The sequence below is a fragment of the Mus caroli genome, chromosome 13, assembly GCF_900094665.2.
Source record: "Mus caroli chromosome 13, CAROLI_EIJ_v1.1, whole genome shotgun sequence".
Lineage (NCBI taxonomy): Eukaryota > Metazoa > Chordata > Mammalia > Rodentia > Muridae > Mus > Mus caroli.
In genome coordinates, this window is record NC_034582.1 from 62,379,028 (window position 1) to 62,406,242 (window position 27,215).

General features: G+C 40.3%; 1 protein-coding gene and 1 pseudogene across 2 annotated transcripts; one reads left to right on the plus strand and one right to left on the minus strand.

Moving 5' to 3' along the window:
• Positions 1-27,082, minus strand: LOC115029035 (zinc finger protein 724-like). Of its 2 annotated transcripts, none has more exons than XM_021180968.2 (4): positions 26,905-27,082; positions 5,462-5,588; positions 4,702-4,797; positions 1-2,126 (listed from the first exon to the last, which is right to left on the minus strand). In XM_021180968.2, exons 1-4 carry the CDS (start codon positions 26,944-26,946, stop codon positions 766-768), a joined length of 1,626 nt encoding a protein of 541 aa, XP_021036627.1. In that variant the 5' UTR covers positions 26,947-27,082; the 3' UTR covers positions 1-765. The 2 variants fall into 2 exon arrangements, with proteins under 2 accessions (XP_021036627.1, XP_029324447.1); XM_029468587.1 differs by lacking the exon at positions 26,905-27,082 and adding an exon at positions 9,795-10,161.
• On the plus strand, positions 18,618-19,365 carry LOC110308533 (annotated as a pseudogene).
• Positions 27,083-27,215: the final 133 nt, after the last annotated feature.

Sequence of the window (27,215 nt, forward strand, 5' to 3'; positions counted from 1 at the left end):
ATACATTAAAAACATTTTATCTTTATTTACAGAAGTTACTAAACTTCATATTCCAATAATGTATCTATGGTCTTTGGGGGAAAAAAACAAACTCTGATAAAAATCACTAGTTGAGTGATCTTATCACTTTTCAAAATTGAGCTTATAATTTCAATTTATAACACATTGATGTCCTCACAAACTTATCTGCATGATTCCAAAGTCTATAATGAGTTTTTATATCACACCAAACATTTCTTAGTTCAGAGTTCTGTATTAATTATTTAGAAATTAACAGCAGCACTTGGTGGTTTACTAAATGCTATACAGCTCCTGGAATTTGTCTCTTATGATAGATAATTCTCTCTAATCTCTCAAGATTTACATGATGAGCAAAGTGTTGCAACACTGTTTACAAAGTGCTTTTTACTGAACCAGTTTGATTTTCTCAGTTTTATGTATTTGTCAGTGTTCCTTCCAAAGTCATTTTACATGTATAACATCTGGTTATAAATCACTCATGGTTAATGAGCAGTTCCTGTATTACCTGCCTTTGTAGTGTTTCTCTAAAAAATTTGATGCTCAAAAATGTGAACACTCAACACGGCCATCTTCTTCACTATTAAAAGGTCTCTCCAGTATGTAATGGTGGATGTTGAATATGGGTTGAACTATTATTAAAGGTCTTTCCTTATTCCTTTCATTTCTAAGGTTTTCTTTTATATGAATTCTTTAGTGCTGAATTGTCAATGAATAACTGTGGAAGGCTTTACAAAAGTGTTTGCATTAATCTGGATTTTCTCTAGTATGAATTTTGTAGTGTCGAGTGACATTTGAACTATTTTTAAAGGCTTTACCACATTGTTCACATTTATAGGGCTTCTCGCCAGTATGAAGTCTCCAATGATATTTAAGATTTGAAGAAGAAGTAAAGGCCTTGCCACATACTTCACATTTGTAGGGTCTCTCTCCAGTGTGAATTCTTTCATGTTGAACAAGGGGTGAAGGATATTTGAAGGTCTTGTCGCAGTGTTTGCATTTGTAGGGTTTCTCTCTAGTATGCATTATCTGATGTTTAGAGAATGTTGAGTGAACACTAAAGGTCTTTCCACATTCATCACATTTGTAAGGCTGCTCTCTCGTATGAATTCTCTGATGTTTAGAGAGTGATGTGTGAACACTAAAGGCCTTGCCACATTCTTCACATTTGTAGGGTTTCTCTCCAGTATGAACTCTTCGGTGAACAATAAGCCCCGAATAATTAGTAAAAGCTTTACCACATTCTTCACATCTGTAGCGTTTCTCTCCAGTATGGATTCTTTGATGTTTATGCAGATATGTAGAAAAGCTAAAAGCTTTGCCACATACTTCACATTTGTAGGGTTTTTCTCCAGTATGAATTCTTTGATGCTTAACAAGATAATCGGAACAGTTAAAAGCTTTGCCACACACTTCACATTTATATGGTTTCTCTCCAGTATGGATTCTTTTGTGTTGTTTAAGATGGGAAGAATAGTTAAAAGATTTGCCACATTCTTCACATGCATAGGGTTTCTCTCCAGTATGAATTCTTTGGTGTTGAATTAGATTGTAACAATTAGTAAAGGCTTTCCCACAGTCTTTGCATTCATAGGGTTTTTCTCCACTATGTGTTCGCTGGTGATTCATAAATGTTGAATAAATGGTAAAGGCTTTCCCACATTCACCACACTTATATGGTTTCTCTCCAGTATGAATTCTCTGGTGGTAAATAAGGTTTGCAGAACAGTTAAAGGCCTTGCCACATTCCTTGCATTTGTAGGGTTTCATGCCAGTATGGATTCGCTGATGCTTATACAGATATGAAGAACAGCTAAAGGCCTTTCCACAGTCATCACATTTATAGGGTTTCTCTCCCCTATGAATTTGTTGGTGTTGGTGAAGGTTAGAAGAACAGCTGAAAGCTTTGCCACATTCTTTACATTTGTAGGGTTTTTCTCCAGTATGGATTCGCTGGTGCTTAGAAAGAATGCAGCGACCGGTGAAGGCCATGCCACATTCTTCACATTTATAGGGTCTCTCTCCAGTATGAATTCTTTGATGTTGAATAAGGACTGAGTTCCTATCAAAGGATTTCCCACATTCTTTACATTTATGGGCTTTTGATCCTGTTAAAAAAAATTGTTAAATTATCAGTAAAAGTATACTACCATATGTTATATTCATACCGCTCATCCTAAATATAAATACTTTAAAATTTTGACTACATTTTGACCTAAAATTAAGCATCATATAAATGGGAAACTATAGACATCTGCATACCTATATTCCCAGTAGCCTCATTCAGATACTACAGGTTAAAACAACATAATCCACCACTGAACTTAGAATATGAAGACAATGGGAAACAAAGAATGGGAAACTATGAAAGTTAAAAGTCAAACTTGATATAACACCTAAATAAAAAACACCTAAGGGGCATTTTATTAAATGAAAGAAACCCTTATTTAAAGATGTATTTCTGGTCTTACATGAAAATTCAAAGTTCGAATACTTATCAGACAGGAAGCCAATGTTGAATGTGGTAAATTGGTTGGAGGTAGAAATACAGAAGACTTTTGAGTATACAGTTTCAGTTTCCAAAGCTATAAAATTGTGTAAGATGTGCTGCATAACATTTTAAAATCGATACATGAAATCTTTAAGACAGTGTTAGGTTTTACCAAAAATAATATAAATACCTTAAAAAAATCAAATTATGAAAAATTTCTAGTTTACCTAGAAGGGGCATAAACTCAGCTAAGTAAACTATGTGTCAATAAACACAAAAGTTACACAATTTCTGGGAATACTCATTTAGAAGGTTACAGCAACTATTAAGTAACCAAAGAAGGAAGAAAATGCATGTGTCTTGAAATTACAAATAATATTTTAATAGGGAATGATAATGTAACTTTTAACAGACCTATGGTATAGCTCTCTTTATCTTATATTGTCCTTATGGGATATAGTAATTAATTACAGCTAAGCATGTTATCATAGACTTTAAAAAAAATCAAACAAAAAATAGAGTTGTAAAGTAACAAAAAGAGATGAAATTTCGGAGCTATAAATTTTTGAAACATTATCAAAGATCTACTAAACAAAGTTTATCTAAATGTGTAGTTTGTAGCTATGACTGCACTCTTATAAAAGCAAAGCACTGTAATATACTGTCATTGACTAACAAAAAAAAAAACAAAAAAAAGAAAGAAAGAAACCCAACCCTCATAAGATACAGAGCAAGATTGCTGGAAAGGTAAAGAGCATTGATCTCCATCCCCACAGCCCACAGGTTAGGAGAAAATCAACCCTTGTATTTTGTCATCTCACCTCAAAATGAGCAGTGTCATATGCACACACATGTACACACATACATATATACACACACATGAAAACTCTTATGAAACTAGTTTAGCCAATGAGCATGCAAATGGAGTTAGAGAGGCTCATCTGTGGTGTTACTGTGTTACTGAGGCTGTTAGAATTGTGTACCCATTTTCTGAGTCATAGAAAGTTGTTGCAGGATTTTCCCTGTCCAATTACATCAGGACAGCAGGAGGCCTGTGATTGGACAGGGAAAAGGGAGGCGGAGCTAAGAGTTGCAGAGACAGAGAGCCTCTCAGAGGAGGAAGGGAGGGAGGCAAAATGAAGGCAGCCGTGAACCAGCATGGCATTAACCAGCCACAGGTAGTTATGATATCATAAGGTTAGAATAATTGGAATAAAGCTTTTATCATTAACAATTGGTTCAGAAATTACTGTATTGGCATCTTGTAAATTGTGATTTTATTGATACATCAATCTGACTGGTTATTATAAGCTTTAAGAGTTTTGATTCTACAGGGTAAATGGGTGTTGGGGTGGCTGATCGTGGGGTGAACGGTCAATGCATGGGGCTGGCATGGTAGTGAAGAGAACCCGGGAACTCTGGCCCCGCCGGAGATTTAGCAGGTAGAGACAGAGCCGGAGGGACAGCAGGGAGATCGCCAAGTTGAGATTACCCAGCTGAGCCATACGGTCTGCGGTTGCTGGCAGTTGGCGGTTGGGCAGATGGTTGGCGGTAGCGTGGGAAGCCTGCCAATATTTTTTAATATTTCCTCAACAGAAAGTAAAGAAAAGTATGTTGTAATTTAGATGCTTCCAGGAAAAAAAAAGAAGGAGTGGGACCATGGAGATGGCTCAGCAGTCAACATACCTGCTACATAAGTATGAAGACCGGCGTTTGGATACTTAGATGCTTGGTAAATGCAGAGTGGCCAGCTTGTCATCTAAGCTTGGAAGATGAAGACAGGGAAATCCCTAGAGCAAAAGGGCTGAGAAGGCTAGCTCTGAGTTTGACAGAGAGATCCTGTCTCAATGAATAAGGTAGAAGAGTCATCAAAGAGGATTCTCAACATCAAAGTTGGTCCTCCACAGGGACAATGTACATGCCAGCCTGAATGTACACACACATCCACACACATGCGAGTATGTATACAGATGAGCACACTACACACACAAACACAAGAAAACAAGTTCAATAGAGGACTTTAGCAGCCACTGTAAATAAATGCAAAGCTTTTTTGAGGTAAAAGGAGGATTATGGTAAACATCACAAAAGCCCCTTGATCGTAAGAGACTTCCACCAAAACCCAACTTCTCAATTCCTGTTTTACACATTGACTCGTCACTTGTGAGCTCTGCTCACTCATTCCTACACACCGAGAGGGATGGCCGCTGACGCTTTCCTCTTCACGCTCCACAGATCTGAACTCTGCTCCAGAAATGTGACCAGGTGTGGCTTAGAGAAAGCAAGACCTGTTTGGAAAAGGAACAAGAGTCTTGGCTGTATTTTTTTGTTGTTGTTGTTGTTCTGGAAATTAACATTTGCACCCAGTTCTGTTGCTTAGAAGAAAAGAGCAGATAAAAGGTTTCATAAAATTCTATCTTTAAACATTTCCTGAAAGACAGGATGCTTAGATGTAATATACAACCTATAGATGCTGAACCTCATACAAGAAAAAGTATTAATGCTAACGGCTGAGACACTTTAATACATGTGTTCTGTGCCTCAGGCTACTGAGCTTCTAACATTGCCACCACAGGAAAATACTTTGAAAACAAACCTGTTAAAAACACAAGAAGAAAAAGAGTTCCTTGGCTACATAACAATTCCCTAATTTTTCCTTTTAAAATGGACACACGAAACTAATCAATAAGCTGGGCAGTGGTGATGCGTGCCTTCATTCCCAGCACTTAGGAGGCAGAGGGCAGGCAGCTTTCTGAGTCTGACACCAGTCTGGTCTATAGAGAAATTTCCAGGATAGCCATAGTTACACAGAGAAACCCTGTTTTGAAAACCCCCAAAAAAAAGAAAAGGAAGAAATCAAAAGCACAAGCTCCCATGAGATATTCTTCAAAGGCAGGCAGGCAGTCCCATGTTGACAGTGAAATACGAGTTCACAATGGAACTGATCCTCACCCAGGAACACAAGGTTGCTGTAATTCTCCAACATCACTTCCTTATACAAATTCCACTGAGCAGAGTCCAGATATTCACGCTCATCTGCAGAGAAATCAATGGCCACATCTGTGAATGACAGAGGGTCCTGAAATAGAAATAAATGAATAGTATAAATTAAATAAATAGGCCAGTTAATGATGTCAATACCAAAGTCAGCAAGCTTGCAGTCACCTTTTGCTCAAGGTGAAGGGAGAACTAGAAATGGTTCTAAATTGGTATGTAATGTTGGTTACATTCTTCAAAACCATCTCCCCTTAGAAACCTCACCCTGAGAGCCAATTGCAGTGAAGATGCAGACCCGATGCAGCAGCTCTGGGCTGAGGTGTCTGAGTGTGCACTCATCCACAGGTGGATCCAGGACAAGTGCACCAAGGGACAGGAGTCTGAGCAGCCAAGGGGAGAATAAAGGAAGACTGAGAGGAAATGGAAGTGCAAGAGTTTTACACATTTGCACATTTCAAACAGGAAAAATAACACTTGGAATATATTTACACTAAATGTGAGCCTAACCTTTAAATACACTAAATGCAATTCTAACACTTTGTCTCTTTCTCCCTCTCTCTGTCAGGTATTCAGGCATCTGCTATGTTCCTAAGGCAGAGTTAGAACTGATGGCTCAATTGCATTGCTCTTCAAAAGTCTAATGTTATCAATATATGACACTACCCTTCATTTTTTTCTCTTTATTTTAAAATTTTCTACATTTCGGCTCACCCATTTTTGTTATCTCAGTATAAAAAGTTCCATAATGATCTATGAGGATACTACTAATATTTTTATTGTTTATGATAAGCTTATAAAAATGAAAATTTACATATTAATGAAGGGTTATGTAACATTAGATAAGTCTTAGATATATACTTAGTATGATTTTTAAGTAGGTTTCACTTTTATATTGGAAATGCTCAAAACCCTGTTTTCCTGGCTTCTGTAATACACAGTACAGCACTGTTACATAGTCTTAATTCTGTGCAATAGTATTTTAAGCATCATGCTCTTACCTAAATGCATTGTGCACACACTGGGCAACACTTTCTGTGCTTCTCTTCCCCAGCTCACTGGCCCATTGGAAATGCACATATCACCTTCAACTCTGGAGAGACCAAATTCTTTGGCGTATGTCTATGGCTGAGATCATATGCTACTTGTCTTCCCAGGTCTGAAATAATAGCCCCATCTACACTGTCATAGATAAACTCTCATGCTTTGAGGCTAGACAGGACCAAACTGTACAAATGTGTCAAGAGCCAGACAGGAGGAACAATAAATGGCTTTAGAACTCATGGAGTGTGGTCTACCAGTTAGCACAACCACAATGGATGTGTCTCAGAGAGGCAGGGCCCCCAAAACTACATGCCCGGAGGACTCCATGCTGTTGTGGAGTTTTTTTTTTTTTTTTTTTTTTTTTTTTTTTTTTTTTTTTTTTTTTTTTTTTAAACAGGGTTTCTCTGTGTAGCCTTGGCTGTCCTGGAACTCTGTAGACCAGGCTGGCCTCGAACTCAGAAATCCGCCTGCCTCTGCCTCCCGAGTGCTGGGATTAAAGGCGTGCGCCACCACGCCCGGCTCTGTTGTGGAGTTTTACTCTGCTCATTGCCTTTACAGGCCTCTTAATCTTGTTGGGGTCTGGAATAAGTCCTATAAACCACTCTGACACTAATCTCAGTCCAACATGGCTGGCTTATTGGATGTATACCCTGAAAGTGATTGATCAGGGACACAGTATAGACTTGGGAGCCAAATTGTGACCACAGCTAGACTCCTATAGAGCTTTTAAGCCTGAAATTCTCAAACATCTATGCCAACTTATTCCATTCATCAGGATTTAGGGATGAGGGATTTCAACTCTGTATGCTGAAAAAAGACTCACATACAACAGTACCTCAATGTTGCCAAACCCTTTTTAATCACAGCTGATTTCTCAGTCCCAGCTAACAAATACTAATTGTCCCAGTAAAGTAATGAGCTCATATCAGTAGTGCTGGTCTTTTGTTAATCACAGCTCATTCTTCAGTGCCAGCTGAAGAAAAATTAGCAGAAGGAAGGGGGATTGTGAGAGTCTTTTGAAACCTCAAGCTTGCCTCTAATGACATACCTCCAACCAGGCCACACCTCTTATTCCTTCCCAAACAGTTCACCAATGAAGACCAAGTATTCAAGTATATGAACCTATTGGCTCATTATCACTCAGACCACCAAAGTTTTCTTCTGTTTTATACAGTATTGAAACAAAACTCAAAGTATATTATGGTACATTAATTATTCTTGTTTTAAACCTTTACAACCATTAACAATTAACATAGAAATACAGCTGAAAATGCAACAAAGTGGAAAACAGTGGCAGTATTAAATGGAACAGCCTCTAATTTTCTTCTCAGAATGTGCCAAAATAAATGTTTGTGAGAAATTCACTAACTGTTGTTGGGTTGCAGGACTCAAGATGACAAAACAAAGACCAGCTCATAAAATAGAAAAGGACTGAGCCGGGATACAGCTCTTTGGACAGACACTTGCTCAGCGGTGTGAGGCCTGGGTTCAATTCCTAGCAAGAAGCAGGAGACAATAGGGAAAGTCATGATGTTTTGCTTGCTTACCCCCTGCTCACATGCAGGCCATCAAGGAAAGAACTGGAGAATAGCCTCCAAATCTCCAGCTCCTTCCTCAGGGTAGTAAGAGTGAATTAGGCATACTAGTTTGGTCTTGCTTCAGACCTGACCAGGATGGTGAATTCTGACTTACATTCCTCAGAGAGCCAATGAGAAGAGCATTATAACTTGAATGCTAGGTTCAAAGCCAATGAAAATAAAGGCCATAGGTCATTAAACATGTTCTCAGACTAGGTTTGAGAAGTTCTAGAAATTCTACCCCAGCAAAGGTCACTGATAGGACTAAAGTCCACATATCAGTGAGAGCTATAAGGTGTTGACATGGTATTCAGGTGTTAATCACAGTATTCAGGAGGGAGAGGAAACAGGAAACAGCACAGCATACACTGATGTTTTATTTTCAATCATAGATCTGTTTAACAAATATATTAAGTAAAAATGTAGATAGATAGATATCAAACATCTATGTGTTGTGACCTATAATATAATTGTGCATATTGCTGTATCACCTCTACATTGTAGGAAACAAGATTTAAGGTAAAAGAAAATGTACTTTTCACACCTTAAACAGTGTAAAATGGCACATTCTTAGTTTCCTGCAGATTAGTGACATTAATTAGAAAATGTCCATATTATTTTAATGATTGTTAGGTGATACATAGAAAGTATTGGTATTGATGTAGTTTAAAGCCCATGCTTCTCAGGTATAGATTTTAATGCTGTAAGTCAGTCTCCAGCATACAAATCAATGAAGTGTGGCAAAAACAGTACAAATGTCAGGGTGAGCAGCGGCTGTATACAAAGGGCAGGGTGAGCATTGGCTGTATACAATCACGGGACCCTGAGTGAGCCACAGCTCTTCAACTTCATCTCTCAATCTTTCCACACAGCACCAAATTTCTGACATCGCAGTCTCCGGTGCAATTGTATGTGGTAATAATCTCTAGTATTTTCCACTCTGCAGTGTTGTAGGATCAGTGATAGCTGGGACAAAGCTCAGAGTGCCCCCTCGATGAGATTTTTTTTTTTTTTTTTTGCCTCATACAGGTGTGTGAATGTGAGGGTTCTGTCACAGTGGGTAAAGGAGTGATTCCTATTCAAAGTGAGCCGCCCTGAAAACTAACAATTTATCACAAAGAAAACGGGACAAACATCCCATATACCAAACTCCCCCGCAGAACTCACTGTCCTGGAAACTATGAGCCACACGAACTCAAAACCAGAGTCCTAGGCCTGTCATTGAATACGGGAGGGCTCAGAAAAACCCACTTGCTCTAGATTTCCTGAGAAATCTGACAACAGCAATGTGAAAACTAGTTAACATCAAGCTTCCCCAGCCAAGGTGGGGTATGAGCTCTCATCACACCCTGCCTCTGGCACGGTCAGCCAAGCCACACTGCTCTACCAACCCTAGACTGTCCAGTCTCCACTCTCGCACTAGCAGGCCACCTCTCAGGTCCCTGAAACACATGATTACTCTGGCAGCCGCTCCGTCCTAACAGAGCAATCACTCCCTGCACCGTGCGTCCGCCCCACCCCTGCACTCTGGCCAAGCCTAGGTCCGCACTGCAGGACCACGTGGGCTTCTCTCCGCCTCCCGCCCAGCCCTCCCCGGCTCCCTGCACCCCGGGCCCGCCCACCCGCAGAGTTCATGAGGCCTGCAAGGCTAGGCTGCACCCGGGACCAACCTCCATGTCGAGCGCGGAGCGCAAGCCACACTGTTCCAACTTTGAGAAAGCCGCAGAGTTTGGAGAAACACAAAAGCAAAATGAACCGGAAGCACAGAGAGTAGAGTCCGGTCTAGCGGAGCCATGCTAAGAGAGACTACATTTCCCAGGAGTCTATGCGAAGGACTGCCCTGAACCAAAGGCAAGGACTATTTATAGCCTGTCACTGGATTAGGCTGCTTTTTAAGTCTCAAATTTACAAAGGTCTTGTGGGAATATAAATCCAGCCTTTGACGGCAACTTGTATTAGGTTTACTTCTTACTCTGATCAAAGACGTTACCTAAAAAGCTCAGGGGTTCCTAGATTCTTTTGGCAGGAGGAAAACTCATTGACTCAATTATACTAGATTTAAAGTAAAAACCATCAGCAGTTCCTGCCTCCAGGTTCCTGCCCTCTTTGAATTCCAGCCTTGGCTTCTTCCAATGGACAGCAATCCAGGTTATGTAAACCAAATAAACCCTTTTCTCCTGTGATTTCTATTCTTGGTACTTAACTACATCTAGAATTAGATGGAATCCAGAAGAAATACAAGGCACACACCTTTGAGGGATTTTTGTTTGTTTGTTTGAAGTGGGTGGATCAACTTCTAGTCATGACTTGTGAGGTAGATGTTGTGGGTTGCCCTGGTGCTGTTGGTATTCTGATGTTAATTCAGCTTCCTCAAGAGGGGTTGCCCCTGAGAGGAGTGGATCACGTACTCAGGTGATTTCATGTGAACCTTCTCCCCATTCTAACTGGTCAAATAAAGACTAGACCCTGTGATTGGGTAGTGGAAGGGAAAGGTGGGGCTGGAGGTTTTAGAAAGTGAGGGAAGAGTAGGGAGCCAGGGAGGAAGAAGACTGAGGAAGAGGATATAAGAGACAGATGGAGCAGAACCACATGGCCCTGAGAGGCAGCAAATAACAAGGAATCTCATAGCTGGGGAATAGAGTAGTGTAGTGATAAATCTGCTCAGTTTAAGCGTACAGCTTGTAAATAATGTAACTGAGTTGTGTGGTTTTTGCATAGACTTATTGGGGTATCAGGGTTGGAGAATTACTGCAACAGGTGGAAATACATGCCTTTAATTCCCATCCTGAGGTGGGAAGATAAAATTTTAATCTGGACCACACCTTCTGCTGGAAGCCTATATGACAGCAATTTTCTTTCTTTTTCTTTTCTTTTTTTTTTTTTTTTTTTTTTTTTTTTTTTTTTTTTTTTTTTTTTTTTTTCGAGACAGGGTTTCTCTGTGTAGCCCTGGCTGTCCTGGAACTCACTCTGTAGACCAGGATGGCCTCCAACTCAGAAATCTGCCTGCCTCTGCCTCCCGAGTGTTGGGATCAAAGGCGTGCACCACCACGACTGGCTATAACATGCAGGTTATGACCCCTTGAGGGTCAAACAACCCTTCTCAGGGGTTGCTTAAGACCATCTGCATATCACATATTTATATTACATTACAATTCATAACAGCAAAATTAGTGATAAGATAACAAAATAATTTTATGGTTAGGGAGTCACAACATGAGGGACTGTATTAAGGGCTCACAGCATTAGGAAGATTGAGAACCACTGCTACATAGATACGGAAGATGGAAGCTTTTGCTCTTTGTCTGCTTGCTGTTACCTAGCAAGTCCGTTCCCTCATGGGCATTACAGCTACATCTTTGGGATTCCAGCATATACTGAGCACCAGCTTGTGGACTGAGCAAACTACTGGAGTCTTGGACTTTCTATGCTCTGCTCTGCCAGCCAACATCATATTAGCTGGACAACAGTCTGTAAGTCATTTGAATAAATCCCTTCTCTCTCTGTCTCTCTCTCTCTCTCTCTCTCTCTATATATATATATATATATATATATATATATATATACACACACACACACACACATACATACATACATTTTATAAGTTGTTACTCTAGAGAGCCCTAATACACTCCCCCAACTCGCTTTTGGTCATGATCTATCATCATAGAAATAGTAATCCTAACTAAGACAGAAGTTGGTACCAGGATTGTGGGGTACTGACCAGATAGACCTGACCTTATTTCAGGGAGGATTGTGGAAGGATTTTGGAACTTTGGGCTAGAAAAGCCCTTGAGTGTTCTATGGGATCCTTCAAGATAAGAATCTTCAGAGAAATACAGAGGACAAGGGTTGTCAGGTGAAGATCCAGACAACCAGAGGGAAGTGTGAGAGTCTCTCAAAGATTCTGGGGGGAGGGGGAGCTGAATATTTTGAGTTAAGCATCTGTGGTTCTTAGCTGGAGCTGAAGAATCTGCTAAGATTAGCAAGAGACCAGAAGCACTAAAGTCAAACCTTTGTTTTACTGGGATAATTGATACTGGAGAATGTTATGTAGTTCATGTCCACCAGGAAAAGACTCCCAGACTCTACTCAGATTATTTTTGGGGCAATTGATTAAAGCTGCTAGCAGGACCACAGTCTCTAACCCAAATGTGCCCAGAGATGGGGAAAATAAGGCCTTTAAAGGCAAAAACCATGAGAGCTGTTCTGCTCTGCCAAGATTACGTGATCAATCAACGTTACCTCAAAATAGAGTTTGAATGACTGAGTAAGCAAGTTAGAGAAATCAAATCAGCTGTTAGGCATGTCATAACAAGCAGACAGTTATGGCTGCACATTTTTCAGTGGTGGTCTAGGAGTTAGGGTTGCTGTAAACTTATCTTCCGGGAACTTCAATCAGAGACAAACTGCTATTAAGTACCTAAGGTAGATACCTAACACAAAATGGGGTTTCTTTAGTCATCACATCACCCAGGATCTGTAGATCATATGAATTAAATCATTGATTCATGTTGAGGTACAGGTTGGTACCACGCCTATAGGGTAGTATTTCAACAGAAATTATTCTTTATAAATGTATGTTAGTAGCCAATTTAAAACACAAGGCCAATCAGAAGACCGAAGAGCAGTAAAATAGGTTCAGCTACGACAGGTAAAAGGCTAGTAAGCCATTGGGGACCATGGAGAAAGGAACTGTTGCCAATTAGGAAGGTGTTGGCTTGTTCATGTAGGGGGATTCCTGATCTTAAAAAGAATGTTGGGAGCAGCTCAGTCCATCCTCCAATAGTTTCTGCACGGAATTTGGTATTTCTTTAATAGTCCTGTTAGTTCTATCTGTCCTAAGCTTGGGGGCCTATAGACGCAATGCAATTCCCAATGTATTTCTAGAGTTTAAGCAATTTGTTTTGACAGTCTGATGGTTAATACTGGTCCCCACTGTCAGACCAAAAAGAGTAGGGAAGGCAAAATAGGGAATAATCTCCATCAGTAACTTCTTAGTAACTATATGAGCCATTTCTGATCTGGTGAAAATAACTCCCACCCATCCTGAAAAGCTAGCTGCAAAAAACTAGCAAATATCAGTAGCCAAACTTGACAGAGTAACTTCAGTAAAGACCAGTTCCTAATGTTTCCCACTCAGTACGGCTGGCAATAGGTATCTAACGTCCCCTTACCTTGATCAGTGTTGGGGTCTCAGATTGGTAAAGCTGAGAGTAATATACGCTCAACTCATCTTTCTTTGTCCACCTGGGGTTTTGTGCGACCCAGCAGAGTCATGCTGGCTTCAGTCATGTTTTGATCCCTCTCCTCAGCATTAGAAGAGCTGTCTAGAAGCTATTTGTGATCATCATGGGTCGGAAAACAGTTTCCAACAAGCTAATGAGAGCCCGAGGCGTCTCAAAGAAGGAAGCATTCTGAGTGTTCCAGATCGCTGGGCAAAAGAAGGAGCATTATCTAGAAAAGAAGGTCTGGGCCTCCGCTCATCAGCCCCTTACACCCATGGGGGTCCGCTAGGCTGGGACAGTGCTCAGCTGAGGCAGAAAGCAATCCAGCCCACTCCTGTGTGAAGGTCAGGTAGGTCAAAGAGATTCTTGGGACTGTAGATTCTTGATCCCTTCAGATCCTGGACTGGCTCAATGTGGAGACTGTAAGGTAGGAGAAAATACTCCTCCTCCGCAGGGGCCAGAACAGACAGTCTAGGCATCTTACTTGGGTTTTCGTTCAGCCTCTGGTTGATAAGGAAACAGAGGAGCTCTTGTTTAAGAGCACAGCATTTCAGCTAAGGAGGGGGTTGACGAGGAGTGAGAGCCAACAGTCCAAACAGTCTGGTATATACTATGCTGGCTAGCCTTATGTCAACTTAACACAAAGTCAAATCATCTGAAAGCAGGGAACCCTAACTGAGAAAAGGCCTCCATAAGATCCAGCTGTAGGGCATTTTCTTAATTAGTAATTAATGAAGAGAGCCCAGCCCATTGTGGGTAGTGCCATCCATGGGCAGGTGGTCCTATGTTCTATAATAAAGTAGGCTGAGCAAGCCATGATGAGAAGGCCAATACACAACACCCCTCCATGACCTCTGCATCAGCTACCAACTCCAGGTTCTTGTCCTGTTTGAGTTCTTGTCCTGGCTCCTTCAGTGATGGACTACTGTAGAAAGATAAGTCAAATAAACCCTTTCCTTCAAAACTTGCTTTATGGTCATGGTATTTCATCACAGCAAAAGTAACCCTAGCTAGTACACCTAATTGTACTAGTACACCTAGCAATTGTCCAAAGGAGCCTTCATCTTACTTCACAGATACTTGCTCAGCAACAATCATTGCAGCTCTATTCTTAATACCTAGTAAATGTTAACAACCTAAATGTCTTTCAACAGATAAATGGATAATGAAAATATGCTACATATATCTGATGGAATGCTATTCAGCTGAAAAGAAAAAAGGAGCTGAAATTTGCAGATAAACAGAACTAGAAAAGATTGTATTGAGCAAGGTAACTAAAATCCAGAAGGGCAAACATCATATATTCTCTCTGTGGTTCCTAGTTCTAAATAGACTGACTGCAGAAATTAGGAGAGTAAAAGGGGACCATTCCTAGGGTGGAGGAGGGGCAGGAGACAACAGAGAGGAGAACAGCAAGATATAAGTAATCTGATGGGGAGAGTGGACTCTATATATAGGGAGAGGGGCCAGTAAATACAAAAGGAGGGAGGCAGGTAGGATACCAGTGGGGATGTCTGAATACATCAGAAAGCATTACACTATTAACTGTCTACCTTAAAATTCCTATAATGCATGCAAGTTGATGTATAAAATCACATTATACTTTAAAGGAATGTTTCCCATCTCGACTAATGCCAAAAGATCATCTAACAAAAATCCCCAATACCAGGGATGGGAAGTCCTCTTTTGACTTATTGGCCAGAGTTGTCCAAGAGTCTCCCCAAACACTACAGGTTATTATGATTGTTCTTGGTAAGTCCCTATTGCAGAAAAGACCATGCACTAGAATACACATGGGCAAGAGGCCTCTGACAGAACTAACCTGAGTGCTTCCTTCCTTTGGACAAGCTTCCATGGTTAAGAGAAGGCACCATGCATGCTTCCAAAGAGGGGAAGCCACCAGCAGTCATATTCAGGTATGATGTCTATGAACAAGAACAATGAACAGCATGGCAAAATAGCCCATGGTATATAGTAGTGGCACACACAACTTGGTGACAATCAGCAACTCTCTATTTAGACTTAAGAATCTAACAGGGGGGAAATCTTGCCTGATACAAGAGCTCAGCACTTTCCTGAACCAGCATAATCCTTAACTACATTCTAAATATTTGTTCTTATACCCACAGGGAAGTGTAGTCCTTACCCCTCATCAAGGAGACTTCTCTTTGCAATAGACAGAAAACCACAAACAATCAAAATGTAGAGTTGTGGAGCTCAGTCCCAATGGTTATTTATACTAAACAATTCTTATATCTAAAGCTTTCATTATGGAGGAGGGGGCAGAAAGACTGCAAGGGGGAACAGGGAGTTTGTTATAATGTCCTGTCTCCTAGGAATGTCAGGTGCTACAGCATAAAGTTCCAACAATATAACAGCCTAAGCATGACCTGAACAAGGACACCATTTGGTGTGTTAACATGGATAAGAAAATCTCAATCCTACAGAAAGTTGCCTGAAGGCAACTATGGAATGCTGAGAGAAGGAGGAATACTCTTCCTCAGGGATGAGCACTCTAACTGGTTATCCAACACCAAATGGTCAGCCTTGAAAATATGTAAGTACAAATAATATACAGACTCAGAAGTTAGTATTATGTATTTGGGGGCATATATATGAAAGAGTAGTCATCAGTTCGAAAGGGATATATGGGAAAGTTTGAAGGGGGAAATAGGAGGTGACAAATGATGTCATTTCATTATAATCTCAAAAGATAAAAGAAATATTAATTTTTAAGAGCAGCAAAGAAAAACTATCCAGTTGTAATAGTGCTCACTGTTAGGTTATGCTAAAGAAATGGGAGAACAAATATCAGGAGTCAAGGCCCCCTGGCCTACACATTTAAGAGGTTGGAGGGAAGGACCACTGACCAGCAGTCAGCAGAGTACTGACTGCTCTTAGAGAAGGCTGAGCTTCTATTCTCAGCCAACAACCATGTGCAACTTTAGTTCCTGCGGATCCAAAGCCCCCTTTTGGCTTCTGTAGGCAATGCATGTCTACACAATAGACACATATGCGAGCAAAATAGCCTTATATATAAAATTAAGATAAATCTTCAATAGAAAGTATAAACATACCTCACACATTCATCTTCCTGTGTACAACGGCCTTAGGTAATCACCATTATAGTTCAATGCACACACAGCACATAAACTCCTGTGTTTACATGTAAAGATTCCACCTATGAGGGATGTCATATTCTATAGAGATTCGAATTGGGAATGCTGCAGTATAACATATTCAACGCTAAGTAGCTCAGTCTATATGATATTAACTCTTAAGAATTACAACGTACTTTCTGGCCTGAGGATGGGCATCATTATGAACAAGTGGGCCTCATGCTCCCTGTGTAGTTGAAGATGACCTTGGTTCCAGCCCTCAATTTTCTATGTCCTAAGTGCTGGGACTATAAGCCACCACCACACCTAGCTACCAGGGCATTCTACTGTTTCTGATGTTTCTTGTTGCTGTGATATCTGACAAGTCACATACTGAAGAGGAAGTTTGTTTTGTCTCCAATGTTCAGGGTCCAGTCCACCATGACAGGAGACACACAGAAGGGCGGAAATGAAGCAGCACTGTGACTGGGTGAAATAGGCAAGCAGAGCAACAGGAACCACTGGTGCTTGTCCACACGGTTCTTTCATTTTTCAGTTGGTCTAGCATCTAGTGCGACTCAGCTTTCACCTCCCCTTCACCATGCAGAGATGACCTGAAGACTTTAGAACCACTGAACATGTCACCCATGACCTGGACAGATCAACTGTCTCTAACAGCAGTTCAGTACTGCATATATCTTTCTCATGGCTGTCATCTTCAATGTGTGAAGCACATTAAATACACGAATGTAGGTGCTGCTGCCTATGCTGCCCAGATCAATCAATGCTTCTTGAAAAGACATGGATTGAAAGGTCAGGTAGATAGGGCACAGCAGAGAGAAGTGTCTGCTTTGAACTCAGATCTTTCTGATGAAATCCGGGTAGGTGAGAGCTGAACATTACTGTATACGTTCCAGAATAATTTACCTAAGAGCCGTAAAGATGGTAAATCATGCAAGGGGCAGTCATAAAGGGGTAATTTGTGAGCTAAGATATCCCAAGAAACTTGACTCCCAAGTTGTAATATTCTACCTCTTCAAAATGGGAGTATACTTTGAACACTTAACACAGGTGTAGATGTTATTCCTTCTGGGAACTTCAGCCCATGATTGTTGTGAACATATCCCAATCTCACTCATTTTGCTCTTTTTTCCAGTGCCTCTTGGAGAAATGCTAGTATTGAAAACAAACAAATAAAACTACCCACAATAAGGAACAGGAACAAAAATGAAGTCTTATATTTTATGGTACCAGTTAGGGTTTCTATTAATGCAGTGGAACACTATAACTAAAATCAAGTTGGGGAAGAAAGGGTTTAGTGGGTTTACATTCCCATAGTGTAGTCCATCACTTAAGGATGGGAACTCAAATATGGCAGGGACCTGGAGGCAGGAGCTGATGCAAGGCCATGGAGTGGTGCTGCTTAACTGGTTTGCTCCACATGGCTTGCTCAGCCCACTTTCTTATAGAAAAACCCAGGACCACCAGCCCAGGGATGGTACCATCCACAAGAGGCTGGGGCCTCCAGCATCAACCACTAATTAAATAAATACCTACAGCCCAACCTTATGGAGATGTTTTCTCAATGGGGCTCCTGCATCTGGTGACTTTAGCTTGTGTCATAAAAGTAGCCAGTACAGTATTTAATGATCAATTAATTACCTATTAATCAAAGACAAACTATAAAATAAACAAGACATATGTCAGCACTGGAACAAATGTTAGTCACTTCTTTAGTACCAACCTCAAGGCATCTCTATTTTTCTCCAGCAAAATCCAAAACTACCAGTATGGAAAGAAAGGAACTTGCAAGAAGTCAGGGTGAAAAACAAAATCATGCACAAAAGCCGACCCTTCTCATTTATAACTCTGAGTGCAAATGGATTTAACAGACCAACTATATGACAGATTAATGCACTGAATTCCAAAGAACTGTCTTTTGTCAAAAACAACAAAACAAAACAGCTAGAAAATACCCACAGAGTTAAATATTGAGAAATGAAACTGTCCAGAGGTGGACTGATCAACTGAGACATTCCCTGAAGCCCTAATATATGGAAAGGGCCCTGGCCTTGTCAAAACCAGGAACATGCTTGACAGCCAGTAAAAGCCTGGAGCCAGGGCATAGGGAGCTTTTCTATGAGGACTTGGTGTAGAGAGAAGGAACACAGCTTCTTCTCTAAGCAAGAGATATGCTTGGAAAAGCTTGGGGCCATAGTCTTGGGGTAGCTGTGGCCTCAGATCCTAAGAACCCAACACTTTAGCCACATGGTGTCTTCCATCACTGCTTCCCTCAGATTTGATGGGACCCTGAATGTTGATCTGACAGAATTTCAGACCAACCTGGTGCCCTACCCTCACATCCACTTCCCTCTGGCCACTTATGCCCCTGACATCTCTACTGAGAAAGCCTACCATGGGCAGCTTTCTGTAGCAGACATCACCAATGCCTGCTTTGAGCCATCCATCCAGATGGTGAAATGTGACCCTCACCATGGTAAATGCATGGCTTGCTGCCTGCTGTACCATGGCAATGTGGTTCCCAAAGATGTCAATGTTGTCATTGCCACCATCAAGACCAAGCGTACCATCCAGTTTGTGGACTGGTGCCCCACTGGCTTCAAGGTTGGCATTAATTACCAGCCTACCACTGTGGTACCTGGTGGTGACCTGGCCAGGGTCCAGAGAGCTGTGTGCATGCTGAGCAACACCATGGCCATTGCTGAGGCTGGGCTCGCCTAGATCACAAGTTTGATCTGATGTATGCCAAGCGTGCCTTTGTGCACTGGTATATGAGTGAGGGCATGGAGGAGGGTGAGTTCTCTGAGGCCTGTGAGGACATGGCTACCCTAGGGAAGGGTTATGAGGAGGTTGGGGCAGATAGTGCTGAAAGAGGTGATGAGGGTGACAAATATTAACTTATATGCTGCAATTTTACACTTCTGTGGTCTCATCTTTGTCTTTGTGTGTATTTTTACTGTCCTAAACTGTCAATAAAGGTGTTTCCATTTTAAGTGGGAGGGGAAAAAAAAAAGAACCCAACACTTCCCACCAAGATATGGTTATCAGTCCCAAGGCTACTATGACTGTGCTAGGTCTATTGTGTTCTTGAGATACCTTGTGTTCCCTTTGTGCAACACTGTTTGATCAGCTTCTTATTGACTTTGTACCACTATGTGATAGTTTCTGCTGACTCTGTCCCATTTAGCCCTATAGAAAGAATATATAAAATCCTGTACTTCTTAATAATTTGCTTGGCATAAGGCATAGGTTGTGCAAGACCTTCTGACCCATACTTTATCTTCTTTATGGACTTTGTGGGAAAAGAGAATAGACTTGATCTGGATTCTATAATTAGTTAATGTATTAAAGCTGCTAGCATGACAACACTCGTTGAGCCAAACTTGAGATTTTCATCTGAAAGGAGCTGAAGAAAGGATTTTTAAAGGTAGAAACCACAAGACTTTAAGTATCTGCTCAAGCAACCCAAGAGCTGTTCTACTCTGCCAAGATTAAGTAGTCAAACTGACCTCAAAACAGTCCTTGAAGCTGTATAAGCAGGTTACAAAAGCCAAAAAGTAGTCAGTCTATCACTGGTCAGAGTTACTGGGTACTTATCTTCCAGAGACTGGAGTAAGAGACAAATGTCTACTACCCAGATGGATCCCTAGCATAAAATGGGAGTTTCTTCAGTCATCACATTCTTCTCTATCTTTATTCTGCTTTATCTTATGACCTTTATCCAGCTTCTCTCTCTCTCTCTCTCTCTCTCTCTCTCTCTCTAGACCCCATCACTGAAGAATGACCTGCTGGAACATGTCATCAAACTGTAAAACAAATGAAGCTATGGAAACATATAGGAATAATCCTACCTGATAGAGTAACTTCAAACAAAAACAAATCAGAAGCAATGAAGAGCACCACTACGTGTAAGTAAACACAGACACAACTAATGTAAATGTCTCCACACGAAATCAGGTTTTCAGTTCTACCTAGATAACATTAAAAGACATGGGAAATCAAATGGTTCAAAGAAAATAAAAACAGGACATTTCCATATTGCAGTCTCACACCTAGACAGGTCATACAAACAGACCAACCATGTGCAAAGGATTCTTCAAGATAAATATCCAAAACATTAACTGGGTTTAAAAAAAAATAGCTACAGAACATTATGCACAACCACAAAAAGAATATATTCTGCTCAGTGGCACAAGATATCTTCTCTAAAATGCACCACATCACAGGCCAAGAGCCAAACCATAAGGAAAGGAAAGGAAAGGAAAGGAAAGGAAAGGAAAGGAAAGGAAAGGAAAGGAAAGGAAAGGAAAGAAAAGAAAAGAAAAGAAAAGAAAAAGAAACAAATTTTGTATATCCTATCAGAACACCATGTACTGGAACTAAAAATGAATAAAAAGACTAACCTAAGAAAATACACAATTAATTGATGAAATGATATAGCACTGAAGGATTAGGGAGAGAATCACTCCTAAGTGTAAGAATTATAGCGAATCCTTAGTTAAAATAGCAGAGATCTCAAATTTAAAAACAAATAAAGCCGGGCTTGGTGGTGCTCACCTTTAATCCCAGCACTTGAGAGGCAGAGGCAGGCAGATTTCTGAGTTTGAGGCCAGCTTGGTCTACAGAGTGAGTTCCAGGACAGCCAGGACTACACAGAGAAACCCTGTCTTGAAAAAAACCAAAAACCAAACCAAACCAAAACAAAACCAAATAAAAACAAAAAACAGACAAAAAACAGACCCACAACACCAAGGAGATGGAAACAGTCATCAAGAGATTCATCACAAAGTAATGTCCTGAGCCAGATTGACTGTAAAATTCTACTAACCTTCGAGTATTTTAATATTGTTTTATTTTTTAAAAAATTATTTTTATTTTTATACATTTTTATTTTTATATTTATATTTATATTTTTTAAACTAAAAAAAAAAATCAAATCTTAACACATTTCAAATCCTTCCCCAAAACAGAAAAAGATGCATACTACCAAACTCATTCTAAGGAGCCACTGCAACTCTAATATCAAAGAGACACACACCCACACACAAAAACAAATATCCCTAATTAATATAGTTTTTTTTTAAAGAAAATTAACTATAGTCAACTTTGATCTTACGTCATGACTAAGCTGGCTTCATCCCCAGGATGGAAGGATGGCTCAATATATGTAAATCAACAAGTAACGCACCGTAAAATAGACAAACAGAAAGCACTTCTCATGTAGAAAGGTCATTGGGTAAACTTCAAATGTGTACATAAGTCTTGATGCAGCTAGGAATGGATGGAGCATCTGTCAATATAATAAAAGCTGTGGACGAAACTGTGGGCAACCTTGATTATATAGAGAGAAATGAAAACTTTGGCATGAGACAAGGGTTCCTAATATCTCTACTTTTCCAATAATGTACTCAAATTCTTTAGAAAAGGAAGAAAATATAGATAGGCAAAGGGAAAAAAAGGAAAGGAAAAAAAAATTCAACTATGCCAGTTTACAGATGACATAAATGCATACTAAAAGACCTTGCTGTATACTCTTCTGAAACTTTAAATATGATCATTTTGCCTCACGCTATGTCATCTTGACAAAAGCTAGAGCCATTCTGGAAGAGAAGCTCAACAGAGAAAATGTCTCCACCAGACTGGCCCGTGGGCAAGCCTGTGATGCACTGTCTTGACTGATGGGCCCAGATGGAGGGCCCAGCTCATTGTGGGCAGTGCCACAACTGACCTGGAGGTCCTGGGTACTGTAAGAAAGCATGCTGAGGGGCTGGTGGGATGGTTCAGCAGTTAAGAACACCGGCTTCTCTTCCAGAGGACCCAGAGGTTCAATTCCTAGTACCCCCATGGCAGCTCACATTATTAATCTACATCCTGACATCCTCACACAGACATATGTGCAGGCAAAACATGAAAGCACATTTAAAAAGATTTCATTAAAAAAAAAGAATATGTATTAAAAAGAAAAGAAAGGAAAGAAGGAAGGAAAAAAGGAAGGAAGGAAGAAAGGAAGGAAGGAAGGTGAACAAGCCATGGGAAGGAAGGCAGTAAACAGCACTCCTCCAAGTTCTCTCTACTGTTCCTGCCTCCATGTTCCTACCCTGCCTGGGGCCAGCCCAGGATGTTCTTCTGTCTTGTCGGTTCTTCTTGAGGCAGCGGTGGGGGAAGAGCTTAGGCAGAGTGTAGGACTTTGTCAAGATATTTAGGGTTGCTGTATAATAAAATGTTTACTTATCTAGGCCTAAGTTACTATGCTATTGTAGCTGACCTGCCTTCTGTCATCCTCTGAGGCCAGAAACTGCAGCTTCTGGCACCTAGCACCTCTTCTTCAAGTCACAAAGGATTAAGTTAATAGCCTTGACTATCTCAGCAGGAACTGCTGGGCTCTAACTTTCAGCCTGCTGAAAGTTCAGTGCAGGAAGAGAAGACACTTAGATAAGTGATTATAGAGTTTATTACCAAATTATAAAAAGTTTCCTATGAAAACTATCTAAGGGAAAAAGCAGAAAGATCCGAAGTGGATAAAGGGAAAAATTCTCTACGTGGGGAAAGGGAAAAGATTCTAGTCTAAGTGGGGAAAGGCAAAAAAGTCTCCTCTATTGATCTTAGCTCGCTCATCTTTGTCCTCAGTACCTATACATCTTTCAGAATACATGATCACATGTTACAAAGTTCATCACAAGTTCAAATAAAAAATCAAATCATAAATTGAAACAGAAGTTTACAACACCAAATGTTTACATGCGTATCCATTAGAAGTAATTATCTGGCTAAATATCTATCATCTATCTCAGCTCCACAGGTTTAAAACCATAACTAAGTTATTATTGAAGTTTTGTATAGATAAGCCCAGTCGGTATTTTATCTTCTGTCCTAGCACCTATAATAAATTGTTAGTTCCCTTTTAATGACCTTTGGTTAATTGTTTTACAACCTCTTGGAATGTAGGAGAAAGTCTGGTTACCATCTAAGAGCAATTAACTGGTGACACTTGGGAGACTGACAGAGTTCTCATTGCAGCTGTGACGATCAGAAAAGGACCTAATAGCAGTCGCATTAATAAAAAAACTTAATAATCACAGATATAATTTTAGAAATTCTTATAGGATCATCATTAAGACTTAAGTCATCTATTTGTCTATATAGCATCACTACAAGACAGTACATCTTCATCGATCTGCAGAGATCTGTTTCAAAGGGGGAGTGCTCCTACTTAGTGATTGTTATATATGTTTAAAAATAACAGGAAAAGCATATTAATAGCAGGAATCTTTCCTAAAATGAGTCCCTCACAGCCTTGCTTAATGAGGGCTCACCTGTCACAGATTATATAATAATCCGAGGCAGGCAACTTCAGATGATCACTTGCTAGTTATTAGCTTGTCCCATTATGGCTCCTGACACTACCCTACCTGATTTCCTACCCTGACTTCAAACAGTGATGGATCATTATTTGGAAGTTTATTTAAAAAAAAAAAAAAGCCCTTTCCTTCCCAATTTGCTTTTCGTGACAATGTTTTCTACTTCAATAGAATCCCTAATTAAAACAAAGATAAACACTATCAGTAAAATTGCTGTTCACAAAGTCAACATAAAATATCATTAACTTCTGTATATACTAACAAGATACTTGCAGAGAGAGTAATTAGGAAAAATAGAACCTAGTTTTTAAAAGTTTTTTAAAGGAGACATCCAGGAATAACCCTAACCAAAGAAGTCAAGGACTTCTATAAGCATAATTTGAAAATATCAAAAAGCATCACTTACAGAAAGACATTATAAGACATAAAGACATGTTCTGGGATTTGCAGAGCTCATTTTGTAAAAACACCTAGAGTAATAAAAGCAATCAATACATTCAATGAAATCCATAGCAAATTTCCAATAACAAAGAACAACAACAACAACAAAACCCACATAACCCATATAGGAAAGAAAAAAACCTGCCACATATAAGCAAAGCAATCTATGCAGAAAGAACCATCAGATGTCCACTACTTAACAACCTCAAACTCTACTGCACATAGTGATAAGGAGTGCACGGTAGTCATATAAAACAAAACTGTAACTAAGGCAATGTAAAAGTCCCCAGAGAGAGAACACTAAATTAAAGGACACAAAATATTTGACACAATTTCCAAAAATATGTGCCACAATAGAGAACCCTTTGAACAAATACTGCTGGAAAAGTTAGATATCCAATTCTTCCAAAAGGAAGATTAAAATTATTTAATTTCTCTTATCCCACACAAAAATAAAATCAAACTGGTTTGAAAGATATTAACATTGAAATGCAAAAGGCATCATAGTAACTAATTGTACCACCACACACACATTCAAACCACACATTGCACATTTTTCTCTTTTCTGCATTTTTTTTTTTTGCAGAAAAAGTATATTAAGATAATCAAAAAAAAAAAAAAAAAAGCCGGACCATGGTGGCACACACCTTTAATCCCAGCACTTAGGAGGCAGAGGCAGGCAGATTTCTGAGTTCTAGGCCAGCCTGGTCTACAAAGTGAGTTCCAGGACAGCCAGGGCTACACAGAGAAACCCTGTCTCGAAAAACCAAAAAAACCCCAAACAAACAAAAGGTAATGCAAGGGGAGGTTCTGTTGCTAACATCATCCCCCCAGTTGGCTCTTGATGTGTCAGTAAAGAAGGCTGGGGGCCAATTGCTGTGTGGAGGGTACAGGTGGGACTTATGGGTCCCAGGAGGAAAAGGGAGATAGAAGGAAGGAGAGAGGCTTTTCTCCCATGCTTTGGAGGAAAAGGGACATGACAACAATCATGTAAGGCTCCGGGGCAGCTAGGGCCTGTGGCCTCTGCTTTGGGCAGGGGCTAGGGATGTCTGCCAGTAAGTTTAGAGTAAAAGGAGAGAGTGATAATAAATAGGGCACGCTTTTCCAAGACAGGAGCTACCTGTGCCTAGCAATCGTATATAGTAGGCAAGTTAAAAAGCAACAAGCTGTGTGTGAGTGTTTTTTATCTGAGGATTCAAGGGTCTCGGGTGGGAGCTGGAGCAAAGGCGGGTAGGATAAGAATCTGGTTAGGGCTGGCAACAGCAGTTCCCAGAACTAAGCCGGTGGATCAAAAGGGAGCCAGGAGGAGCTGGTAGTGCGGCTGCAGTCCTGGGCAAAGGAGGTAGCAACTTTTAAAACTACATACAAGATACATTGATACTATAAGTGGGGTAATGAGGGGGCAGAAGAGAAATAACAGGAAGTGGACAGAAAACACTGATGTGTACGTATGTATCAAATGCCATTTACTGATTTTTATTAGTAACTTCTGCAGTTCATGTGATAAAATGCAAGAGCAACCTGAAGGAGAAAGTTTAACCTGGCTCAGGGTGGATGGTTACTCTCAACCACTGTTGTAGTCTAAACAAGAACAGACCTCAGAGACTCATGAATCTTTGGTTCTCAGTTGGTGTACTACTTAAGGAAGACTAGAGGTATGGCCTTTTCAGACGAGGTATGTCATGTGTGTGTGTGTTGTATGTGTGTATATATAAGAAATGTGTGATGTGTGAAGAATGAAGACAGCAGGGTTTCTCTTACATATAGATTAAAATGCTGCAGATTGGAACAACGGTTGAATAGTTTTCCAATATCTTTGCTGACACAGAGTTCCTTTCTAGTATGAGGTATGTGGTGTTTAATCAAGCACAATTTTAGAAAAATCCTTGTCATATTCTTCACATTCATAGGGTTTGTTTTCATTGTGAGTGCTCTGGTGTCCAGTGAAGGTTGAACAAATCTAAAGGCTGTGTGACACTATCTCGTGTATAGAGTCTGTAAACCCTTCACACTTTGCTTTCTCTTCCCATGGCAAATGTCATGACCCCAAACAACTTAGAGGAAGACAGGCTTGTTTCAGCTTAAAACTTAAAAGTTCCATCAGCCATGGAAGCCAGAGCAGGAACTGAAGCAGAAACCATGGAGCAGCTTTTCTCAACCTAAAGGTTGTCACCCCTTTGGCAGTCAAATGACCTTTCACAGTGGTCACCTAAGATCATCTGTATACAAGACACTTACGATTCATAACAACATCAAAATTACAGTTTTGAAGTAGCATTGAAAATAACTTTATGGTTGAGGGTCACCACAAGATGAAAAACGCATTAACTAGGAAAGTTGGAAAGTAGGTATGGCCTACAGTCATAGAGGAAATATCCCTGTTGCTCCATACTTGAATATTCTCCTTCACCCAGATTTCTGTATAACCCAAGGACATTTGCCATTGAATGGCACTCCCTACCCTTGGATAGACTAATGCACATCACTTAGCAATCAAGAAAATGCTACAGAAAAATATGCCTACAGGCTAATCTGACTGAGTCAAATACCTAGTTGAGAGTCCCTCAGGAAATGCTGGGCTGTGTGATGTGGATGTCTACAGCTAACAAGGACATCTGCACCTGCAGGGGTTCTCACCTTGGTCATTTCTTTGGCGTTGATGAAGACTTCAATTATCATTCAAGGCTTAGGCACAGCGTTTGTACATGGAGAGTGTCTCTGCAGTTATGAAGTCTCTGGGATGCTTGAGGTGTGAAGAACAGGTAAAGGACTTGTCACGCTGATTGTTTCTGAAGGCTCCTTCATCAGAATCGATGCTTATAGAGACATGAGGGACTGATATGCCCTGGTCTTTTTCTGCACGTGTGTAGGGGTCCTCTCAGGTGTGAATGTTTGTGGTTGAGCAAGAGCTGACTGATACATAAAGCATCTGCCACGTCCTCTCCACA

Coding starts and splice junctions, on each gene's coding strand:
- LOC115029035 (XM_021180968.2), bottom strand. CDS start 26,946: ATGATAATTGAAGTCTTCATCAACGCCAAAGAAATGACCAAG. Junction 4,798..5,461: donor CAGCAACCTTGTGTTCCTGG/GTGAGGATCAGT, acceptor TTTTCCAAACAG/GTCTTGCTTTCTCTAAGCCA. Junction 2,127..4,701: donor GTCAGCGGCCATCCCTCTCG/GTGTGTAGGAAT, acceptor TTTTTTTAACAG/GATCAAAAGCCCATAAATGT.